General features: G+C 39.0%; 1 protein-coding gene across 1 annotated transcript in view; it reads left to right on the top strand.

The window, feature by feature from the left end:
- Positions 1-23,152, top strand: part of LOC139752096 (alpha-1-inhibitor 3-like) — a 98,204-nt gene that overhangs the window by 23,425 nt on the left and 51,627 nt on the right. Inside the window, exons 9-17 of the mRNA XM_071667972.1 lie at positions 1,030-1,233; positions 4,494-4,673; positions 8,749-8,923; positions 9,871-10,029; positions 10,549-10,604; positions 17,402-17,462; positions 20,591-20,792; positions 22,357-22,585; positions 22,820-23,046. Coding sequence (XP_071524073.1) covers positions 1,030-1,233; positions 4,494-4,673; positions 8,749-8,923; positions 9,871-10,029; positions 10,549-10,604; positions 17,402-17,462; positions 20,591-20,792; positions 22,357-22,585; positions 22,820-23,046 — 1,493 coding nt within the window. The remainder of the gene's footprint in view (positions 1-1,029; positions 1,234-4,493; positions 4,674-8,748; positions 8,924-9,870; positions 10,030-10,548; positions 10,605-17,401; positions 17,463-20,590; positions 20,793-22,356; positions 22,586-22,819; positions 23,047-23,152) is intronic.

Genomic DNA, 23,152 nt, shown 5'->3' with positions numbered 1-23,152 from the left:
GGTAAAGTGTGTGAAAGAAGAAAGTTAAGAGTAAATGTGAATAAGAGCAAGGTAATTAGGTACAGTAGGGTTGAGGGTCAAGTCAATTGGGAGGTAAGTTTGAATGGAGAAAAACTGGAGGAAGTAAAGTGTTTTAGAGATCTGGAAGTGGATCTGGCAGCGGATGGAACCATGGAAGCGGAAGTGGATCATAGGGTGGGGGAGGGGGCGAAAATCCTGGGAGCCTTGAAGAATGTGTGGAAGTCGAGAACATTATCTCGGAAAGCAAAAATGGGTATGTTTGAAGGAATAGTGGTTCCAACAATGTTGTATGGTTGCGAGGCATGGGCTATGGATAGAGCTGTGCGCAGGAGGATGGATGTGCTGGAAATGAGATGTTTGAAGACAGTGTGTGGTGTGAGGTGGTTTGATCGAGTAAGTAACTTAAGGGTAAGAGAGATGTGTGGAAATAAAAAGAGTGTGGTTGAGAGAGCAGAAGAGGGTGTTTTGAAATGGTTTGGGCACATGGAGAGAATGAGTGAGGAAAGATTGACCAAGAGGATATATGTGTCGGAGGTGTAGGGAACGAGGAGAAGTGGGAGACAAAATTGGAGGTGGAAAGATGGAGTGAAAAAGATTTTGTGTGATCAGGGCCTGAACATGCAGGAGGGTGAAAGGAGGGCAAGGAATAGAGTGAATTGGATCGATGTGGTATACCGGGGTTGACGTGCTGTCAGTGGATTGAATCAGGGCATGTGAAGCGTCTGGGGTAAACCATGGAAAGCTGTGTAGGTATGTATAGTTGCGTGTGTGGACGTATGTATATACATGTGTATGGGGGGGGTTGGGCCATTTCTTTCGTCTGTTTCCTTGCGCTACATCGCAAACGCGGGAGACAGCGACAAAAAAAAAAAAAAAAATCTCTTACCCTTACATTACTTACTCGATCAAACCACCTCACACCACACATTGTCCTCAAACATCTCATTTCCAGCACATCTCCCCTCCTGCCCATATGTTAGAATATATTATTTGATATTTTAATGACAGATGAAAGCTCTGATTAGCCGGGCTGCTTTGCGTGAGTCCTCATACTCGGTCAGCATTAAGCACTACTTCTCCCCATCCAACTCATCGCTGCTGATCCATGCTCCAGAAGGTCGCCTTAATTGTGTTCCTGGCTTGGAGAAAGACTACCTCCTACCTGTGTTGTTTTCTACCACCAAGCAGAATCAGGCTGCCATCACTGTTCAGGTATCTCATTATATTACACCATCACTGTTGAGATTGCTTGGTGTACTTTACTATCCCTGTCTTATTACTTCATTTTGATCATTCTTATTTTGAGTAATGCAGAATAGAAATTTTGCATTGCCCTTTTCTATCACTCATGACAGTGTGTTAGTATAGTCACCTGGATGGTTTAAACAGAGGCTGACATTTTGAATCAATGGGATGCAGATGTTCAACTTCCAGCCACAAAATGTTGTACATGTACCTCTTAAGTGCATACCATTACTGTCCAATTACAGTTCCATAGAATGTACTGCCATCACTATTCATTTACCCATCATACCAGAATTTGCTTGTCCACATAAATCTTTTTACCTTTATCTTTTTAAGTGTACCAATACCATCCCTATCCACAGTGTTGTTATAGTACAGCATCACTATCCAGGTACCTCATTATGCCATACCATCCTTATCCATGTACTTCATTATACCCTGCCATTACTGACTGACTATCTTTATATAACACATAGTTACTCAGATGCTTCAGTTTTACCTCCCCACCTTTTTTCAGCTGCTCTTCTTTACCAGATCATCACTGTTCAGGTAATTCAGTATACTTACCATTACTGTTTAAACATCATTATATCTGAGATAGTTAAGCCCTTGATCGCCATTTTTAATAAGTTACATGTTATGGGAAAAGTTTCCGATGGATGGGAGTTTGCCACTGTAACACTAATATTGAAAAAAAAGGTAGGTCACTGCCAAGAGATTATCATATGATTAACTTGACTTCTGTAGTTGGAAAACTTACAGAAACCATCATTTGACCACTTAATAAATGATTCTCAGCATGGTTTTTGACAAAATTTCTCATTCTGACAAATCTGCTTGATTCTTTTTATGACATAATCATGTATGATGAATTAAAAGCAGCTGATGTCATCTTAAATTTTCATAAAGCATTCTGTAAGTTTCCACATCAAAGGATGCTGGCAAAATATTAAGTCACATGGCATTGATTGGGTTGTACTTCAGTGGATAGGAAACTGAGTGACTACCTCAGAATGGTTTGATGTAACAAGTGATATTGATAATGGGCTACATTGTATGACATCAAATTTTGCTGATGATAACAAAGCTGAGAAATGAATCTACAAATAAGCTTGAACATCTGCAGCTTCAATGTAGACAATGTAGACAACCTGATGTACTGGGCTCCTATAGGTGGCAAATGAATTTTGATATTGGTAAGTGCAAAGTTTTGCACATCGTTAACAAAAATGAAAAAGTAACTACAGTATGAACACTCTTGCACTAAAAAAAGGTAAATGATGAAAAAGATTCAGGTGCAATAATCTTTGGCTACCTAAAAGCAAGTAAGCAATGCACAGAAGCAGTAAAAAATGAAGAAAATTTTTTTGGAATCATAGGTATTGCTTTCATATTTAGGTCCAGAGAAATCATCCTCACTCTTTACAATTCATTGTTTCATCCTCATTTTGAATATTGTGTTCAGTTTTGGTCACCTTACCTAGAAAAGAAAAAAGAGAATGGAAAGGGTGTAGTGTGAAGCTGCCTAGATGATTCATGGGCTGAGAAAAAAATCTTACAAGAGCAGATTAAGGGCCTTGAATCTACTTAGCTTGGAAAAGAGAAGGCAAAGAGGTGATCTAATACAAGTACACAAAACTATTAAAGGTTTTGATAATCTTGATCAATCAGGTTACATATTATGACTTGATTCATCTGATTGCACCTAAATGTTTTACCTTGAATAAGGTGAAATATTTTTTTGTGAACAGGATTGTCAACTTATGGAATGATTTGCGAGTTAGAGTGGTTGAAATGACAAATATGTATATATTCAAGAGTAGAATTGATAAATATTTTGCTTCATGTCTACAACTTAAATTTCTTTCTTTTCTTTCAAACTACTCGCCATTTCCCGCATTAGCGAGGTAGTGTTAAGAACAGATGACTGGGCCTTTGAGGGACTACCCTCACCTGGCCCAATTCTCTGTTCCTTCTTTTGGAAAAAAAAAGAAAAAAAAAAAAAAAAAAATGAGAGGGGAGGATTTCCAGCCCCCCGCTCCCTCCCCTTTTAGTCGCCTTCTACGACACGCAGGGAATACGTGGGAAGTATTCTTGCTCCCCTATCCCCAGGGATAATTCAACTTAAATTATTTGTGCAAATTATTTGTGCCAACTTGTCGCATTGACAATTAATAGTTTACTTTCTTCTAACTTTGCCACTCTAATCTGAGTTTCTCAAATAGACCAAATAGTCTGTTGTTGTTTGAATTCCTTTGTATCATCATTGCCCAACAACTAAATTTTATCGAATCATATATGTGGAGGTACCTCGCTGTATTTGATAAGCTCAACTGCCTTGATATATCTTATCACTGTTGACTGTGTTACTTAATGTTGTCCAGATATCTCTTTACATTAGATCAGTGTACAGTAACCATATTTCATTAGAAAATTCACTCTCCAGGTACCTAATTGTACCAGAGGATTGCTCTTTAGATAATAGTGCAGTAGATAGAAGTGGTTGGTGGGAACATTTGGGCTGGAACATTAGGTGGGAGCAGATAGAAGTGGTGGGTGGGAACATTTGGGCTGGAACATTAGATAGGAGTGTTGGATATAGGTGGTCAGTGGGAACATTGGGTGGGAGCTTCAGCAAACACTGCACTAGAGTTGCCCTCTGCTAGTGACCTGTTAAGGATGAGGCACTCAAGGCTAAGAAGTGGCACGGGAGTTCACTTGTTATGGTGACTATTGCCATGGCTACCCCCTTGAGGGAGTTTCAGTTGGAACAGGCATCAGAGATATAGATAGATAGATAGTTTTCCTCTTTACTACTTTACAAGCACCTTATTATACCTAAATATCATTATTTGCCAATCTCACTCAAACACACCATCAACCATCTAGATACCTCAGTGTACTCTGCCACATGAAATCAGTTACCCAACAATTTTTTTCTATATCATATCATTTTTATCCAAATTGTATATTTAACATGATAATCACTGTTCATATATGTCACTGTGTCAGCTGAATTTAGTTTCTGTATTGTTCTAGATATTCTCTATACAGGTACCTTACATCATCATACCATCATTGTTGAGGAGTCTAACAATAACAACCCCTGGTTTAAGCATCATTTTACTCCATTGTACCAGAACATCACTGTCAGTGGACAACATTTTACCAAATGATGATTTTCTAGTGCTACATAATGATATATAAGGGTATTGCTTTTGCTTCAGGTGGTGTCACGTAGGCAGATCCAGTACTGGAGCACTGATGAATATCAGTTGATTTCCAGTGAGCTTCCTGTCAGTGTGGAACACTTGTTAAAGCCTCTCCCTGCTCACCAGCAGCACATAGTCACAGGAGTTATCAATATTCCAATCACCCTGCCACCTACAGCTTCTCCCGTTGCAAGGGTAGGTTTATCTTGTGTCCAGCTTACTGTGATTAACATGCTTCCAAGGAGATAGAAAAGGTCTTGTTTTTAAACAGAAAGGAATGGACAAGCAAGCGCTGGTGGGTGCAAGTTCAGTGGCATGTTTATATATTATTTTTATTTACTATACTTAATTATACTTTGTTTATGATTATATTTTCTAGGAGGGTAAAAAACTGGTATGTTTGAAAGAATAGTAGTCCCAACAATATTATATGGATGTGAGGAATTAGCTATAGATAAAGTTGTGTGGGGGAGGGTGTATGTGTTTTGAATAAATTGTTTGAGAGCAATATGTGGTGTGGTGGATTGATTGAGTTAGTAATGGAAGGGTAAGAGAGATGCATGGTAATAAAATGAATGTGGTTGAGAGAGCTGAGGAGGGTTTGCTGAAATGGCTTAGACATATGGAGAGAATGAGGGAGGAAAGGATGACAAAGAATTAATGTCTCAGAAGTGGAGAAATACAGAGAACAGGGAGATGAAATAGGAGATGGAAGGATGAGTAAAGAAGATTTTGAGTGATTAGGACCTGAACATGCAGGAGGGCAAAAGGCATGCACCTGGATGGAGTGAATTGGAATGATGTGGTACACTGGGATCAACATGCTGTCAGTGGACTAAACCAGGGCATGTGAAGCATCTGGGATAAACTGTGGAAAAGTGTGAGGTCTGTTTGTGGATAAGAATCTGTGGTTTCAGTGCATTCCACAAGACAGCTAGAGAACGGATGTGAGTGGATGGGGTGTTTCTTGGTCTATTCCTGGCTCTACCTCGCTATTGCAAAAAACTGATGTCAGGTGTACTTTAAAAAGATATGTTCTGAAAATCCCATTTCATTTTATGAACTGGTCATCCATAGCAGATCATGTCTCTTATTAGTTTGAAGGACAGAACTCCGCAGTTTGAGTACCTGTAATGATGGTAGGGGTAAATAAGAAAAGATGCCGATCAGAATACTTTTAGAGGTTATTGACAACATGACAAGTGTAATTTTTTGTCAAAAAAGACATCAAAATTAGTGTGTATAGTCAGGATGTACAGGGATGTCCAATAGTTATATTCAGATTGAAGTCATTTAGCTGGGAGATACTTAGTGAGGCTAAGAAGCTTGAGTTAGGGGGGAATTCAAGAGTCTTCATAAGAGGTGATAGACCAGTGTAGGAGAGAGAGAGAGGTAAAGAATAGGAAGAAGGCAAAAAATGGAAGATGTTGAATAAGGAAATGGCAGAATAGACCTGCCAGTGCCACAGAAAGCTCAGAAATGTAAAGTGATGGAAATCTTAGACTGCAAGTAATATTTGAATGCCGATAGACTATTAGTAGTAGATAAAGAGTTGGAACTCAAGGAAAAATGCACCTGATATTGTTGGAGTTGTAGAAACAAAATGTACCAGGAGATAAGATTTTGCCTGTTTTGTCCAGATGGATACATGATAGCCAGGTGGTATAGATAAGACAAAGGAGGAGGTTTATAAGAGAAAGCTTTTATTTTCAACATAGCATGTTCAAATAGTACATAATGGGAAGAATGACTGTAGGAAAGAAGTGCATAGTAGGGTTGATAATATAGAGTTGTCCAAAGAATTTGAACAAACCATATGTACAATTATAACAATGAAGGAACATTTTGAATATTATGTTGAGCAGTTAGACCTGCACTTCCTGGAGATGGTAAAGTAATGATAATTTGAGGATATTAATCATGAGATAAACCAGCGGAATTTGGATTCTCATGGTGACAGAATTTCCTAGTGTATACAGGAAATTTTCTTACACAACAGTAGCGTGACAATGAACACACCATCATTGCTAAATCCTACACTGTCTGCAAAAAACATTGTACAACCCCCATATATTTTCGAAGGCTGTACAAGCATATGATGATCTTAGGATGAAATCATCATATATCTGGCCGCTGACACTAATGTTTATAACAGTGTGAGCACCACAAACTGCCTCAATTTGCCTCAGGCTATCTTGAAGGGAAGGATGTTCTTTTCATACTTTTCCTGGCTGCCATTTCATTTTAGGAAATATGCTTCTTGACTATTTCTTCCACCTGTGCTTCAAGATGGTTGGCTCTTATCTTTCTTAGAAGGAGAAAGCCAGAATTCTGGCATGGAAGTGAGAAAATGTGGATACGTGAGAGATTTATTGGCACACTCGGTGCTCAAATGCACGATATGGTCACTGCTTCCTGCAACTTCTCATTAATGCCTCGCCTCATTCATGAGATCATGACCTATGGACCCAAGATCTGACCTAGAATATTTTAGGAAACTTGCTAATACCATGCCCAGATGTCTGCAGATGGTAATAAAAACCAAAGGAAAAATAAAGTAGTAAATAGGGGAGGTGGGCAAGGTTTTTTGTGGATTCTGCGGATACTGTATATACACATGAAGTAACATGGAAATAGAGAGTATCACATACAGTTTACCTGTTGGAAATAAGTGATTATGTAATGCTTCATTTTGACTATGTGGTAAAGGAGGATATACAAGAGCAAAGATGAGATCATATTGAAAGAGGAGATACAATCATGGAAGCTCTGGAAGACTCAACAACTCATGGTAAAATGAACAGGGAAATGGAATTCAGTAGCTAGGATCCAGGGCATTGTGGTGGAGGTTTCTGTGCTATTAAGAATGAAAATATTGGAAATGTGTACCTTTAGCCTCGGACACAAAGGGGAGATTGAGACTGTGTACATGTAGTCGTCAGGTACCTCACCTTGGACCATAATAACACTTAATAGCTTAACTAATTAGTCAGTAGCTTTAGAGATCAGATTCAAAGAGGAGATACAATCATGGAAGTTATATAGGATTCAACAGTCTATGTGGTAAGATGAACTGCGAAATGGAATTCAGTAGCCAGGAACCAGGGCATTATGGTGGAATTTTCTTTGCCATTAGTAATGAAGGCATAAAAAATGGGTACCTTTAGCCTCAAATACAAAGGGATGGTTGACACTACATACTTGTAGTCCTCAGGAACCTCACCTTGGACCATTAAAACACTTGATAGCTTGACTAACCTGTCAACAGCACTATCAACCCCAATCTTGTGAAATTTTGCTACAGTCTTATGCACTTCTACTGCTTTGCCATGCATCATTTTACATAAGGCTTTCACTGCTCACTTTATTTTCACCATAGCATTTGCTATGACTCTCACTCTATGTGGATGCCATTTTGTGTCAGACTCACCACAGCTGTCTTCTGATTACCACTTCCCCATCTGTTCTCTTCACTCTTAGTCCCAGTTGTTTTCTTTATACTATTCACCTTTCCAAACCCTTTTTAGCCACCTCTGTGCCTTTAACCACTTCCCATTGTTCTCCTCACACTATTCATCTTCCAGAACATTACATTTTACCTGAAGTTCATTGATACTCTCCAACCCCATCTTTCACTTGCCCTCTTTTTCAGTTTTCTTACCTTTTTCACCTCTTGCCACTATCTCATATAATCCTCCTAATCACTTATGCTCTTTTCTTGTAGATACCATCGATCCACCTTTTTTTCTTTTTGTATCTAATGATTTAACTTCTATGTTCCACAATTTTCTGTCATTTCTCATACATCTGTATCTAACCCATCACATGCCTTGCGATTCACACACACATTTAAGCAATGCTTTCCTGAGTGCTTCCCACTCCTCATCCACTTCTTTAATTTCATTTGCTTTTTCCTGATGCCCTTCATCATTCAACCTCTCTTGGTATCTCTGTACAAAGGTTAGTTTTATGAGCTTTCTTACCTATGACACTTTTTTTACATGTCATGTTCTCTTTTCCTAAATCCACCACAGAGTTTTATACATGCCATCGCCAAGAATGATTTCCTTTAACAGAAAAAAATGATGAAAGATTTCTTTCTCCAGGTGTGTGAATCAGCATCATAGTATCCTTACTTGTTAAGTAGAATTCATTATAATGCATTATGTTTATAGATCTTGGTCATGATTCTTGGATGACATACCTAATCAATGGTAATATTGTTCTTTATATGAGGACTGCATATGTAGAGAATTACATGGTCTTTCAGGTGATAGTGTGGTACGTCCGTGAAGATGGAGAGGTGGTTTCAGATATAAGGGAGTTGAAGGTTGACAAATGTCTTCCAAACACAGTGGATCTCAGCTGGTCAGTGCAGCAGACACAGCCTAAGGAACAGGCAACACTAACACTTGCATCAGGACCAAATTCCATCTGTAGCCTTGGTAAGAACTGGGATAAATTTAGTTTTAGATTGAAAGAAAACTTATTTTTTTTTTCTTGAATAACAGCAGGTTTCATTACATTTTCTATTGGCATAGCATTATCTTATTAACCATGTTAGAAACTTTAAGACCATAACCCTCTGGCCCAGTTGGAACATTACCTGTAATTGGGATGAAAAATTGTCATTTACTGTAATTTAGATGAAATTGGACTATTTTAAAGACCATTATGTACAATGGGACTACAAGGTGATTGAGACTGTTTGAAGGACTTTATGTATGGCACTTGTAAAGGAAGAAACCTGATTTCCATTTAGATATCTGAGATCTTGGTAATGAATAAGAAGTTAAATCCCATAAAAACTAGAGATTCTTTCAACAAAAAAGTATCTTTCTGTAATTTGAGGATGATGGACATCACTACTTTACAGCCTGCCCTTCAAAGTTAAGCAGCACCATCAGTTCCTGGATGTATGGCATTAAGTATTGGTTCCTTCCATATGTAAATTTTCATACATTTCACATATCTCTCAAGAAGGTATAGCTTTTCTCTTTATCTAATATTGTTCACTTATATTTTCATGTAAAAGATACCTGTTGCACATTAAGAGAACAATTATGAGATAGTCATGCTCCAGGTGGAGGAGTACCATTGCCATTCATAGGTGGGCATATACTATTTCTTAAGGGTATAATTTCCTTATTTTGAAGTCTTAGGCAGCAGAAGACTTATTATGGAATTTTTTTTTATATGCTCTTACCTGTTTCAGATGAAAATTTTCAGATGGAAGAAATTATTGTATTTCTTTATAAAAATTTTGTGTTGGTGAATGCTTAGGGCCATGAGAATCTACATCTTTAAAAAGACACAAATGAGGATGATATCTTAGTCATATATCCCCTATAATGAAAATGGATGACACAGCTCTCTATTTTTTATTGAACAGGCGTAGTGGATAAGAGCGTGGAACTTCTAAACCCTAAGGGCGACACCTTTTCCCTTACTTCTCTCTTCAGTTCTGTTGAATACTTCCGAATCGCTGTATGGAGGGGTGCTCAAGTAAATGACCGTGAATACTGCCAAAACAAACTTGGGAAAGCAAAAGGTATAGTATCATAGATTAAAGATTTTTATTTTTTGTGACTATGCTTCCTACACAAATTTGTTGACTGTTAGTACTGTACTTTCATCCTTTTAAATATTTTTTTAATAATTTGGTGTCATTTGATAACAGTAGATACAATAGAGTCATTTTACATTGCATAGATGACAGCTGAACCTTGATTTATAGTTCCTCTGTGAGTATGTTGAATGTTGCTGCCAAATCTTTGATGACAGATATGTGGAGATATGCATTAATTGAGTTGTTTCAGTAAAACAGTCTGGTGCCACCTGCTCTTGATATGATAAACTGTTGGTAGTAATGTACAGTAAACATCAGATATCTATATTAAATAGGACATCATGTGACCTTCTTGAATTGATTGGAATTTGCATCGTCACTATCATTATTTAGAATGAATTATATCTCTGCCAGCATAGTTTATTTATTTTGAAGATATTCTTACTTTACCCACTAAAAACTGTATTTGCCTTGTGTTGACAATGAATTATGTCTTTACAGAATCAAGAAACTACAACTATTTTAGCAAATATGTGGATGCACTCAAGATGTTTGATGTAAGTTCTTATTTTTATTTTATAAATAGCTATTCACCTTTAAAAGGGAATGATATGATACTGATTAGATAACTTGTTCACATATATATTTTTATAGTTCCTGAGGTAGGGGAGAAAGAATTCTACCTCTGTATTCGCTTTGTGTCATAAAAGGCGACTAAAAGGGGTGGGAGCATGGGGCTGGAAATCCTCCCCATTTATCTTACTTTTCCAAAAGAAGAAACAGAAGAGGGGCCAAGTGAGGATTTTGACCTCTAAGGCTCTGTCCTTCTGTTTTTGACGCCACCTTGCTAATGAGGGAAATGATGAATACGTATATAAAAAATGTATATTATCCCTGGGGATGGGGGAGAAAGAACACTGCCCATGTATTCTTTGCATGTTGTAGAAGGTGATCAAGGCGGGGGTGCTGGAGATCCTCCCCTTCTGCTTTACTTTCCAAAAGAAGGAACAGACAACGGGGTTAAGTGGGAATTTTTTCTAAGGCTGTGTCATCTGTTCTTGATGTTACTTCACTGATGTGGGAAATGATGAGTGTGTACAAAAAAAAAAAAGTGGAAGTGAGTCATAGAGTAGGGGGGGGAGGTTCTGGGAGTGATGAAGAATGTTTGGAAATAGAGAACGTTATCTCGGAGAGCAAAATTGGGTATGTTTGAAGGAATAGTAGTTCCAACAATATCATATGGTTGTGAGGCATAGGCTATAGATAGCGTTTTGTGGAGGAGGGTGGTTGTGTTGGAAATGAAATGTTTAAGGACATTATGTAGTATGAGGAGGTTTGATCAAGTAAGTAATGAAAGGGTAAGAGAGCTGTGTGGTAATTAAAGGAGTGTGGTTGAGAGATCAGAAGAGGGTGTGTTGAAAAGGTTTGGACATATGGAGAGAATGAGTGAGGAAAAGTTGATAAAGAGGATATATGTGTCAGAAGTGGAGGGAACAAGAACTGGGAGACCAAATTGGAGGTGGAAGGATGGAGCAGGAAAAGATTTTGAGTGATTGGGGCCTGAACATGGATTAGGGTAAAAGGCATGCAAGGAATAGAGTGAATTGGAATGATGTGGTGTACTGGGGTTGATGTTCTGTCAATGGACTGAACCAAGGCATGTGAAGTGTCTGGGGTAAACCATGGAAAGGTCTGTAGGGCTTGGATATGGATAGGTAGTTATGATTTTGATGCATTACACATTACACATGATAGCTGAGTGTGAACAAATGTGGCCTTTTTTTGTCTGTTTTCCTGGCACTACCTCTCTGACACAGGGGATGGCAGTGCTGTTTCTTATGGGGCAGGGTGTTGCTGGGAATGGATGAAGGCAAGTGAGTATGAATATGTACTGTGTACATATATATATGGCTTTGTATGTGTAAGTATATGTATATATGTTGATATGTAAATGTGCGTGTAAGTATATATATGTGTGTATATGAGTGGATGGGTCTTTCTTCATCTGTTTCCTGGGGCTACCTTGCTGCGCGGGAAACGGCAATCAAGTATAATAATAATAATATAGTAATGTATATATATATATATATATATATATATATATATATATATATATATATATATATATATATATATATATATTATTTATTTATTTTTATTATACTTTGTCGCTGTCTCCCGCGTTTGCGAGGTAGCGCAAGGAAACAGACGAAAGAAATGGCCCAACCCCCCCCCCATACACATGTATATACATACGTCCACACACGTAAATATACACACCTACACAGCTTTCCATGGTTTACCCCAGACGCTTCACATGCCTTGATTCAATCCACTGACAGCACGTCAACCCCGGTATACCACATCGCTCCAATTCACTCTATTCCTTGCCCTCCTTTCACCCTCCTGCATGTTCAGGCCCCGATCACACAAAATCTTTTTCACTCCATCTTTCCACCTCCAATTTGGTCTCCCTCTTCTCGTTCCCTCCACCTCCGACACATATATCCTCTTGGTCAATCTTTCCTCACTCATTCTCTCCATGTGTCCAAACCACTTCAAAACACCCTCTTCTGCTCTCTCAACCATGCTCTTTTTATTTCCACACATCTCTCTTACCCTTACGTTACTCACTCGATCAAACCACCTCACACCACACATTGTCCTCAAACATCTCATCTCCAGCACATCCATCCTCCTGTGCACAACTCTATCCATAGCCCACGCCTCGCAACCATACAACATTGTTGGAACCACTATTCCTTCAAACATACCCATTTTTGCTTTCCGAGATAATGTTCTCGACTTCCACACATTCTTCAAGGCCCCCAGAATTTTCGCCCCCTCCCCCACCCTATGATCCACTTCCGCTTCCATGGTTCCATCCGCTGCCAGATCCACTCCCAGATATCTAAAACACTTCACTTCCTCCAGTTTTTCTCCATTCAAACTCACCTCCCAATTGACTTGACCCTCAACCCTACTGTACCTAATAACCTTGCTCTTATTCACATTTACTCTTAACTTTCTTCTTCCACACACTTTACCAAACTCAGTCACCAGCTTCTGCAGTTTCTCACATGAATCAGCCACCAGCGCTGTATCATCAGCGAACAACAACTGACTCACTTCCCAAGCTCTCTCATCCCCAACAGACTTCATACTTGCCCCTCTTTCCAAAACTCTTGCATTTACCTCCCTAACAACCCCATCCATAAACAAATTAAACAACCATGGAGACATCACACACCCCTGCCGCAAACCTACATTCACTGAGAACCAATCACTTTCCTCTCTTCCTACACGTACACATGCCTTACATCCTCGATAAAAACTTTTCACTGCTTCTAACAACTTTCCTCCCACACCATATATTCTTAATACCTTCCACAGAGCATCTCTATCAACTCTATCATATGCCTTCTCCAGATCCATAAATGCTACATACAAATCCATTTGCTTTTCTAAGTATTTCTCACATGATCATGAGAGGCAAGTGTTTTGGGAGCAGCTGAATGAGTGTGTTAGTGGTTTTGATGCACGAGACCGGGTTATAGTGATGGGTGATTTGAATGCAAAGGTGAGTAATGTGGCAGTTGAGGGAATAATTGGTATACATGGGGTGTTCAGTGTTGTAAATGGAAATGGTGAAGAGCTTGTAGATTTATGTGCTGAAAAACGACTGATGATTGGGAATACCTGGTTTAAAAAGCGAGATATACATAAGTATACTTATGTAAGTAGGAGAGATGGCCAGAGAGCGTTATTGGATTATGTGTTAATTGACAGGCATGCGAAAGAGAGACTTTTGGATGTTAATGTGCTGAGAGGTGCAACTGGAGGGATGTCTGATCATTATCTTGTGGAGGCAAAGGTGAAGATTTGTATGGGTTTTCAGAAAAGAAGAGTGAATGTTGGGGTGAAGAGGGTGGTGAGAGTAAGTGAGCTTGGGAAGGAGACCTGTGTGAGGAAGTACCAGGAGAGACTGAGTACAGAATGGAAAAAGGTGAGAACAATGGAAGTAAGGGGAGTGGGGGAGGAATAGGGAATCAGTGATGGATTGCGCAAAAGATGCTTGTGGCATGAGAAGAGTGGGAGGTGGGTTGATTAGAAAGGGTAGTGAGTGGTGGGATGAAGAAGTAAGAGTATTAGTGAAAGAGAAGAGAGAGGCATTTGGACGATTTTTGCAGGGAAAAAATGCAATTGAGTGGGAGATGTATAAAAGAAAGAGACAGGAGGTCAAGAGAAAGGTGCAAGAGGTGAAAAAAAGGGCAAATGAGAGTTGGGGTGAGAGAGTATCATTAAATTTTAGGGAGAATAAAAAGATGTTCTGGAAGGAGGTAAATAAAGTGCGTAAGACAAGGGAGCAAATGGGAACTTCAGTGAAGGGCGCAAATGGGGAGGTGATAACAAGTAGTGGTGATGTGAGAAGGAGATGGAGTGAGTATTTTGAAGGTTTGTTGAATGAGTTTGATGATAGAGTGGCAGATATAGGGTGTTTTGGTCGAGGTGGTGTGCAAAGTGAGAGGGTTAGGGAAAATGATTTGGTAAACAGAGAAGAGGTAGTGAAAGCTTTGCGGAAGATGAAAGCCGGCAAGGCAGCAGGTTTGGATGGTATTGCAGTGGAATTTATTAAAAAAGGGGGTGACTTGTATTGTTGACTGGTTGGTAAGGTTATTTAATGTATGTATGACTCATGGTGAGGTGCCTGAGGATTGGCGGAATGCGTGCATAGTGCCATTGTACAAAGGCAAAGGGGATAAGAGTGAGTGCTCAAATTACAGAGGTATAAGTTTGTTGAGTATTCCTGGTAAATTATATGGGAGGGTATTGATTGAGAGGGTGAAGGCATGTACAGAGCATCAGATTGGGGAAGAGCAGTGTGGTTTCAGAAGTGGTAGAGGATGTGTGGATCAGGTGTTTGCTTTGAAGAATGTATGTGAGAAATATATATATATATATATATATATATTTTTTTTTTTTGCCGCTGTCTCCCACGTTTGCGAGGTAGCACAAGGAAACAGATGAAAGAAATGGCCCAACCCACCCCCATACACATGTATATACATACGTCCACACACGCAAATATACATACCTACACAGCTTTCCATGGTTTACCCCAGACGCTTCACATGCCCTGATTTAATCCACTGACAGCACGTCAACCCCGGTATACCACATCGATCCAATTCACTCTAATCCTTGACCTCCTTTCACCCTCCTGCATGTTCAGGCCCTGATCACACAAAATCTTTTTCACTCCATCTTTCCACCTCCAATTTGGTCTCCCACTTCTCCTCGTTCCCTCCACCTCCGACACATATATCCTCTTGGTCAATCTTTCCTCACTCATTCTCTCCATGTGCCCAAACCATTTCAAAGCACCCTCTTCTGCTCTCTCAACCACGCTCTTTTTATTTCCACACATCTCTCTTACCCTCACGTTACTTACTCAATCAAACCACCTCACACCACATATTGTCCTCAAACATCTCATTTCCAGCACATCCATCCTCCTGTGCACAACTCTATCCATAGCCCACGCCTCGCAACCATACACCATTGTTGGAACCACTATTCCTTCAAACATACCCATTTTTGCTTTCCGAGATGATGTTCTCGACTTCCACACATTCTTCAAGGCTTCCAGGATTTTTGCCCCCTCCCCCACCCTATGATCCACTTCCGCTTCCATGGTTCCATCCGCTGCCAGATCCACTCCCAGATATCTAAAACACTTTACTTCCTCCAGTTTTTCTCCATTCAAACTTACCACCCAATTGACTTGACCCTAACATATATATATATTATTTATTATATTTTTTTTATTATACTTTGTCGCCGTCTCCCGCGTTTGCGAGGTAGCGCAAGGAAACAGACGAAAGAAATGGCCCAACCCCCTCCCCCATACACATGTATATACATACGTCCACACACGCAAATATACATACCTACACTGCTTTCCATGGTTTACCCCAGACGCTTCACATGCCTTGATTCAATCCACTGACAGCACGTCAACCCCGGTATACCACATCGCTCCAATTCACTCTATTCCTTGCCCTCCTTTCACCGTCCTGCATGTTCAGGCCCCGATCACACAAAATCTTTTTCACTCCATCTTTCCACCTCCAATTATATATATATATATATGTGTGAATAAGAGCAAGGTTATTAGGTACAGTAGGGTTGAGGGTCAAGTCAATTGGGAGGTAAGTTTGAATGGAGAAAAACTGGAGGAAGTAAAGTGTTTTAGATATCTGGGAGTGGATCTGGCAGCGGATGGAACCATGGAAGCGGAAGTGGATCATAGGGTGGGGGAGGGGGCGAAAATTCTGGGAGCCTTGAAGAATGTGTGGAAGTCGAGAACATTATCTCGGAAAGCAAAAATGGGTATGTTTGAAGGAATAGTGGTTCCAACAATGTTGTATGGTTGCAAGGCATGGGCTATGGATAGAGTTGTGCGCAGGAGGATGGATGTGCTGGAAATGAGATGTTTGAGGACAATGTGTGGTGTGAGGTGGTTTGATCGAGTAAGTAACGTAAGGGTAAGAGAGATGTGTGGAAATAAAAAGAGCGTGGTTGAGAGAGCAGAAGAGGGTGTTTTGAAATGGTTTGGGCACATGGAGAGAATGAGTGAGGAAAGATTGACCAAGAGGATATATGTGTCGGAGGTGGAGGGAATGAGGAGAAGTGGGAGACCAAATTGGAGGTGGAAAGATGGAGTGAAAAAGATTTTGTGTGATCGGGGCCTGAAGATGCAGGAGGGTGAAAGGAGGGCAAGGAATAGAGTGAATTGGATCGATGTGGTATACCGGGGTTGACGTGCTGTCAGTGGATTGAATCAGGGCATGTGAAGCGTCTGGGGTAAGCCATGGAAAGCTGTGTAGGTATGTATATTTGCGTGTGTGGACGTATGTATATACATGTATATGGGGGTGGGTTAGGCCATTTCTTTCGTCTGTTTCCTTGCGCTACCTCGCAAACGCGGGAGACAGCGACAAAGCAAAAAAAAAAAAATGAAAAAACGTATGTGTATTGAAGGCTTAGACTCTTTTTGCAAGTGGTTACACTGTTAAGAAGCTACCTTTGATGAGTTTGTAGCATTGTGACTGGGCCGAAAAGAGTACACATCTATTAAGGGCTGTGTTCCAAAGAGTCCATCATTGTCCTCCAGCATGGAGTGTAGCCTTGACGCTGCAGAGGGGTCTTAGGTTTTTGTGATCCTAATGCTACCTTGCTAATGCAGAAAAGTCAAATATGACAGTTGAATAATTTGTATGAGCAATTACAATATTTATTTCTATGAAGCAAGTGCAACTGTCATAAGTGTTATGTTTCAATTTTATTTCAGGACTCGGGACTTTTCATCTTTTCAAACCTTAGGGTGGAAACTAGGCCGTGTGAAAAAGAAGGTATGTGCAAAGTTGCTTTTGTCTTTGCCATGTTGATAAATGCATGATTGAGATTGAAGGATTAGCTTATCCAAATGAGAGGAACTTTAGTGAATTTTTAATGATTTCTTCCTGAAATTCTGTGTAGTCCTTGTAAAATCTTGGGACAGCATTGTTTGTGACTGCATATCAATATTTAGAGTGTTCTCATGTACACACCGTGTGTTATATTTCTGTTTCCTCCTGGATCTGTGACTTTATTTTCAAATGAAACAGTTAAAGGAATTACTGTATAGCAGTGAGTTCCTTAAGATATTTCCAGATAATCATATAAAAACAAATCCTCCGTAAAATCTTGGGTCTGAAGAAGTCCCAATGCAGACTTTTTTTAAAAGTTATATGATCCTGTCTAGTGTAGCATTTCTTTGTTCCAAGACTCAGCAGCTCTACCCTCCAAGGTAAGCTTTGAAGCTTTGTAAAGTTATTATATATGTTCTCAGGATTGTGTAAAACTTACTGGAATACTTGGAAAGTAATTGAAATTCAAAAGAGCATTTTTGCAAGTTCAGAATCTTCAAGTGTTTAACAGTGTACATTTGCTAGTTAGAGAGAGAGAGAGGTATATATTGACAGTTACACTGATCATCAACAATAATCTTTTTGCTGGAACTTTTATGGGGAGTCTTTTAGGAAAAAGTTGAAGAGATGTAAATGAAATTTGCTTTTGAAAAGTATAAAATCACGAATTTTTGATAATTTGTTAGTGTTATTTTCATGATGTAATGCCATTTAAATACCTACTGAGCCATTCTGCTGGATTCTAAGCATCATTTGTTGGTAGAAGATTGTAGAATTTTTTGGTAGTCAGTATACAGATAATAGACATACAACATTGTGGTAGTACTGTATACTTCCATTTTTCTACTGGAGTTTTTGCATTTCTTCAGCTTCAGTATCTTTTTTTTTTACTCTCATTTCCAGCCCCCCATATGTTTAATTATTTATTTACTTTCTTGTTAATTGTAGATTTCATTGTCTTTTCTGAGTTTGTCACAGTGCAGTAAAAATGTCTCATTGTTCCCCCTTAATTAGAGTAATTGTTGTGCAGTACATTTTTAAGCTTCAAGTAACAAAATGTTAACTTTCTGCAGATTTTTATTAGTTCTTTGTTTTGTGCAGATGTTAAGGTTTCTGTGCTGACCTTTCTGGTACAGTGATCCCAACAGTTTTGTATGGATGTGAGGCATGGTCCCTAGATGAAAAATTTAGGAAGATGGTGGATGTCTTGGAGATAAAATGTTTGAGAATAGTATATGGTTTGTGGAGAGTTGAAATAGAAATGACCTGGTAAGAGGGAGATGTGGTAGAAGAAAGAGGCTGCTTGAGTGCTGAAGTGGGTGTGATGAAATAGTTTGGACATATGGAGAGTAAAAGTGAGAAGAGGCTGACTAAGAGGGCATACTTGTCAGAATTGGAGAGAACAAGAAGAGGGAAATTGAGGAGGTGGAAGGATGTAGAGAAAGATGCTTTGGGTGCTTATGGCTTGAACATACAGGAGCATGTGGTGAAGCCTCTTTTTTAAGAGTTATATGGTCCTGTCTAGTGTAGCATTTCTTTGTTTTTCCAAGACTCAGCAGCTCTATCCTCCAAGGTAAGCTTTGAAGCTTTGTAAATTTATTATATATGTTCTCAGGATTTATGTGTAAAACTTGATGAAATACTTGGAAAGTAGTTGAAATTCAAAAGAGCATTTTTGCAAGTTCAGAATCAAGTGTTTAACAGTGTACAATTGCCAGTTAGAGAGAGAGGTATATATTGACAGTTACACTGATCATCAACAATGATTTTTATGCTGGAACTTTTATTGGAAGTCTTTTAGGAAAAAATTGAAGAGATGGAAATGAAATTTGGTTTTGAAAATTATGAAATCATGAATTTTTGATATTTTGTTAGTTTCATGATGTAATGCCATTTGAATACCTTCTGAGCCATTCTGCTGGATTCTAAGCATCATTTGTTGGTAGAAGCTTGTAGAAATTTTTGGTAGTCAGTATACAGGTAATAGACATGCAACATTGTGATAGTACTGTATACTCCCATTTTCCTACTAGAGTGTTTTGCATTTCTTCAGCACCAGTATCTTTTTACTCTCATTTCCAGCCCCCCATATGTTTAATCATTTGTTTACTTTCTTGTTAATTGTAGATTGTTAATCACAGTGAAGTAAAAAAAAGTCCCACTGTTCCCCTTTAATTGGAGTAATTGTTGTGCAGTACATTTTTAAGTTTCAAGTTACAAAGTGTTAACTTTCTGCAGATTTTTTTTAGTTCTTTGTTTTATGTATATATTAAGGTTTCTGTATAGGTATAGGTTTGTATATGTGTGTGTGTGGACGTGTATGTATGTGGGTGGATTGGGCCATTCTTTCGTCTGTTTCCTTGTGGTACCTCGCTAACATGGGTGACAGCAACAAAGTATGATAAAAATAAAAGAAAAAATTAAGGTTTCTGTGCTGACCTTTCTGGTACAGTGGTCCCCATCAGTTTTGTATGGATGTGAGGCTGGATGTCTTGGAGATAAAAGTTTTGAGAACAATATATGTTTTGTGGAGAGTTGATGAAATAGAAATGACATGGTAAGAGGTAGATGTGGTTGTAGAAAGAGGCCGCTTGAGAGCTGAAGTGAGCGTGATGAAATAGTTTGGACATATGGAGAGTAAAAGTGAGATGAGGCTCACTAAGAGGGCATACTTGTCTGAATTGGAGAGAACAAGAAGAGGGAAATTGAGGAGGTGGAAGGATGGAGAGAAAGATGCTTTGGGTGCTTATGGCTTGAACATATAGGAGCATGTGATGCATGCATGGGACAGAGTGAATTGGACTTATGTGGTATACAGAGGATGACATGCTGACAATGAGCTGAACAAGGGCATATGAAGTGGTCCTAGAAAACTGCAGAAAGGTCTTTGGGGCATGGTTATGGATAGGGGGTTCTGGTTTCAGTTTATTGAATATGACAACAAGGGTGTGGATGTGACAAATGAGGCTATTCTTTGTTTTTACTTGGTACTACCTTGGTATATTGGAAATAGCAAACAAGTTTGGAAAAGCTGATTATGTATATGACTGAATGCTCTTTGTTTTTGACAGAATACGAGCCTTTTGATTATTATGATGATATTTCTCTGCGTGGTGGTGATCTTGGAGTAGGCCTCATTGATGTTCGGACTTCTGGAAAAAGACCTGAATTACAGTCAGTTTCCCATGCTGACAGAATCCCCATTAGTACATCTGTGGAATCTCCAAGAACTTATTTCCCAGAAACTTGGCTGTGGGACTTAACTGTGCTACCGTAAGATCTTCATTAGTTTTGTTGCCCTGTTAATGTTATTGCATTATTACTAGTCTTTTTCCTACCTATATTTCCATTATAGATACTTGCTGTAGCATTCATGAAAATTTTCAGTCAGTCTAATCAACAATACTGCAAGCATTTGGCAACTGCCTTACCTTTGTAATAACCATTCTGACATGCAGAACTTTAATCGGTGTCTTGAGTAATGCAGATGAGTAAGTGAAGCTTGAAGGAATACAGGTAGTCACTCACTAGAATGTTTGCTGATAAATCTATGATTTGATGTGTTTGTAATGCAGTGAAAGTGTTCATAATGTAGAAAGAGAGGATGATTAAAATTAAAATAGGAATCAGTTTTGACTCTGGGAGCTTCATCTCTCATGGAGATTGTGACATCCCTCTCTAACAGTTGGTAAGTGCCAGTAAAGTAGCCTTAATCTGACTAACAAAATGTTTTTGTAAGAAATTCAGTGCTCAATTAGGAAGCATTTGTTTAGAATTTGATGGCTGCCATTTAGAGATACTGTCTTTGCCACAATGCACGTATGCCATCTTACTTTGAGCTCAACCAGAGCCATTCTTTTTCAAAAGGAGGTTAGAACTTTTAATTATCTAGAGGTGTAAAGTTAGATGGCTTTCCTCTGTCTATCTACTTATATATCTGATGCCCATTCCCTGTGGGAACTCCCATTAAAGAGGTGGCAACAGCAAAAGTCTCCATATATCCCAGTCCTTACAAGCCTTCCATGCATTCTTTCACTATTTCTCTCCCTCAGATACTCTTCCACTCCATTTCTTCACCTCTTACAGCCTCCACAAAGAAGCCTTTCCATACTCAAAGCTGATATTCTGTGCAAGAGACATTCCAACCCATCATCTGAGTATTGCCGTGCATTAGATAAGGCCCTAAGTTCACCCTCACGAGTTCCTGAAGGGAACAGGCATCAGAGATATAGATAGATAGATAGACAGACACATTTTTCATTAGCCAGCAGGCTAATACAGATTAATAACCTCAGGAGAACATATATATTCTTTGAAAGAAATAGATAACAACATATTATCAAATGCTTTTCTCTAACATAGAGACTTGAATATCTCTCTGTACCACAGAGGTGTTTCTTGTTTACAAATGTTAGTTCAGCTTCTGCTCTCAAGACTGTTGTCTGTCATGGTTCTCTCTTTTAAAATGTAGGGAAGGGACTAACTATTGATTCTTATAAGTTTGCCTTTGATTTATTTGAATTCAACCAGTAATTTAGCAATAGTGGTTTTTTGGTTTGCCAGACAGATCCTCCTGAGCTTATTCTCAGTTGATGACAGACTGGAATATCTCTTGAAAGTGAACTGCAATAACATATGTATAAGATGATAATGTGTTAATTGCATTAGCATACTTTTCATTATGTCTCAATCTTAAGATAAGTTGTTAGTTTGTGAGCCAAATATAGCATCAGAATGAAAAGAGGACCATTACACTGGAGACTGTTTTTCTTCTTACGTACAAGTACTTGCAATTGATCTATTTAGCATGATGATATCTGTAGTGTATTTTTTATAGGTCATCTGGTGTAAGCAACCAGAAACTGACCCTTCCAGACACCATTACGCAGTGGGTAGGCAAGGCAGTGTGTGTGAACCCAGAAATGGGTGTAGGAGTGTCACAGCGGGCTAACATTACCACCTTCACGTCATTCTTCATTGAATTGACTCTTCCACCCTCTGTCAAGCGTGGTGAGATCTTACCTGTCAAGATATCTGTTTTTAACTACCTCAGGCAAGCATTACCAGTAAGTATCTTCCACTTTTGAGTGCAGTAAATTTTTCATGCAGTCCAGTATGACTAGGCAGTTGGAGACATAGCTTATTTATCTGAGTTATTTACAAAGTCAGTTTGATATATCAAGGTCCAGACAAGCTTTCATATTAAGCACAAAGATGATGAAATGTTGAAATAATAGACATATGAATTATAATTATTCAAACTAAAGACTTCTTACACGTACATGGTCTCTTTTGAATAGGTTTCAGTAACACTGCGGGAGAGTCCTGAATATGAGATCCTGCAAGAATCATCTAAGACAGGAATACCTGGTCAGCATATTTCCTGTGTGGCAGCACAGAGCAAGGTGGTTCACACAGTCAAAATCAGCCCATCAGTAATTGGGCAGGTCAACATCACTGTAGCAGCCTTTGTAGACCACCAGTCCTCTGATGCATGTGGTCCCACGGACACCACAGTCCAAAAGAGGTTAGAAATAACATTATAATACTAAACAGTACCAAGGATATCCTTGATATTAAATAAAAACTTTCTGTAGATTTGTGGAATGTAGGTATGCATGGGACAGAATGGA

This window comes from Panulirus ornatus, chromosome 12, assembly GCF_036320965.1.
Source record: "Panulirus ornatus isolate Po-2019 chromosome 12, ASM3632096v1, whole genome shotgun sequence".
In the NCBI taxonomy this organism is placed as follows: Eukaryota; Metazoa; Arthropoda; class Malacostraca; order Decapoda; family Palinuridae; genus Panulirus; species Panulirus ornatus.
The sequence above is the reverse complement of the archived record's forward strand: the minus strand, read 5'-3'. Positions and strand labels throughout refer to the sequence as shown.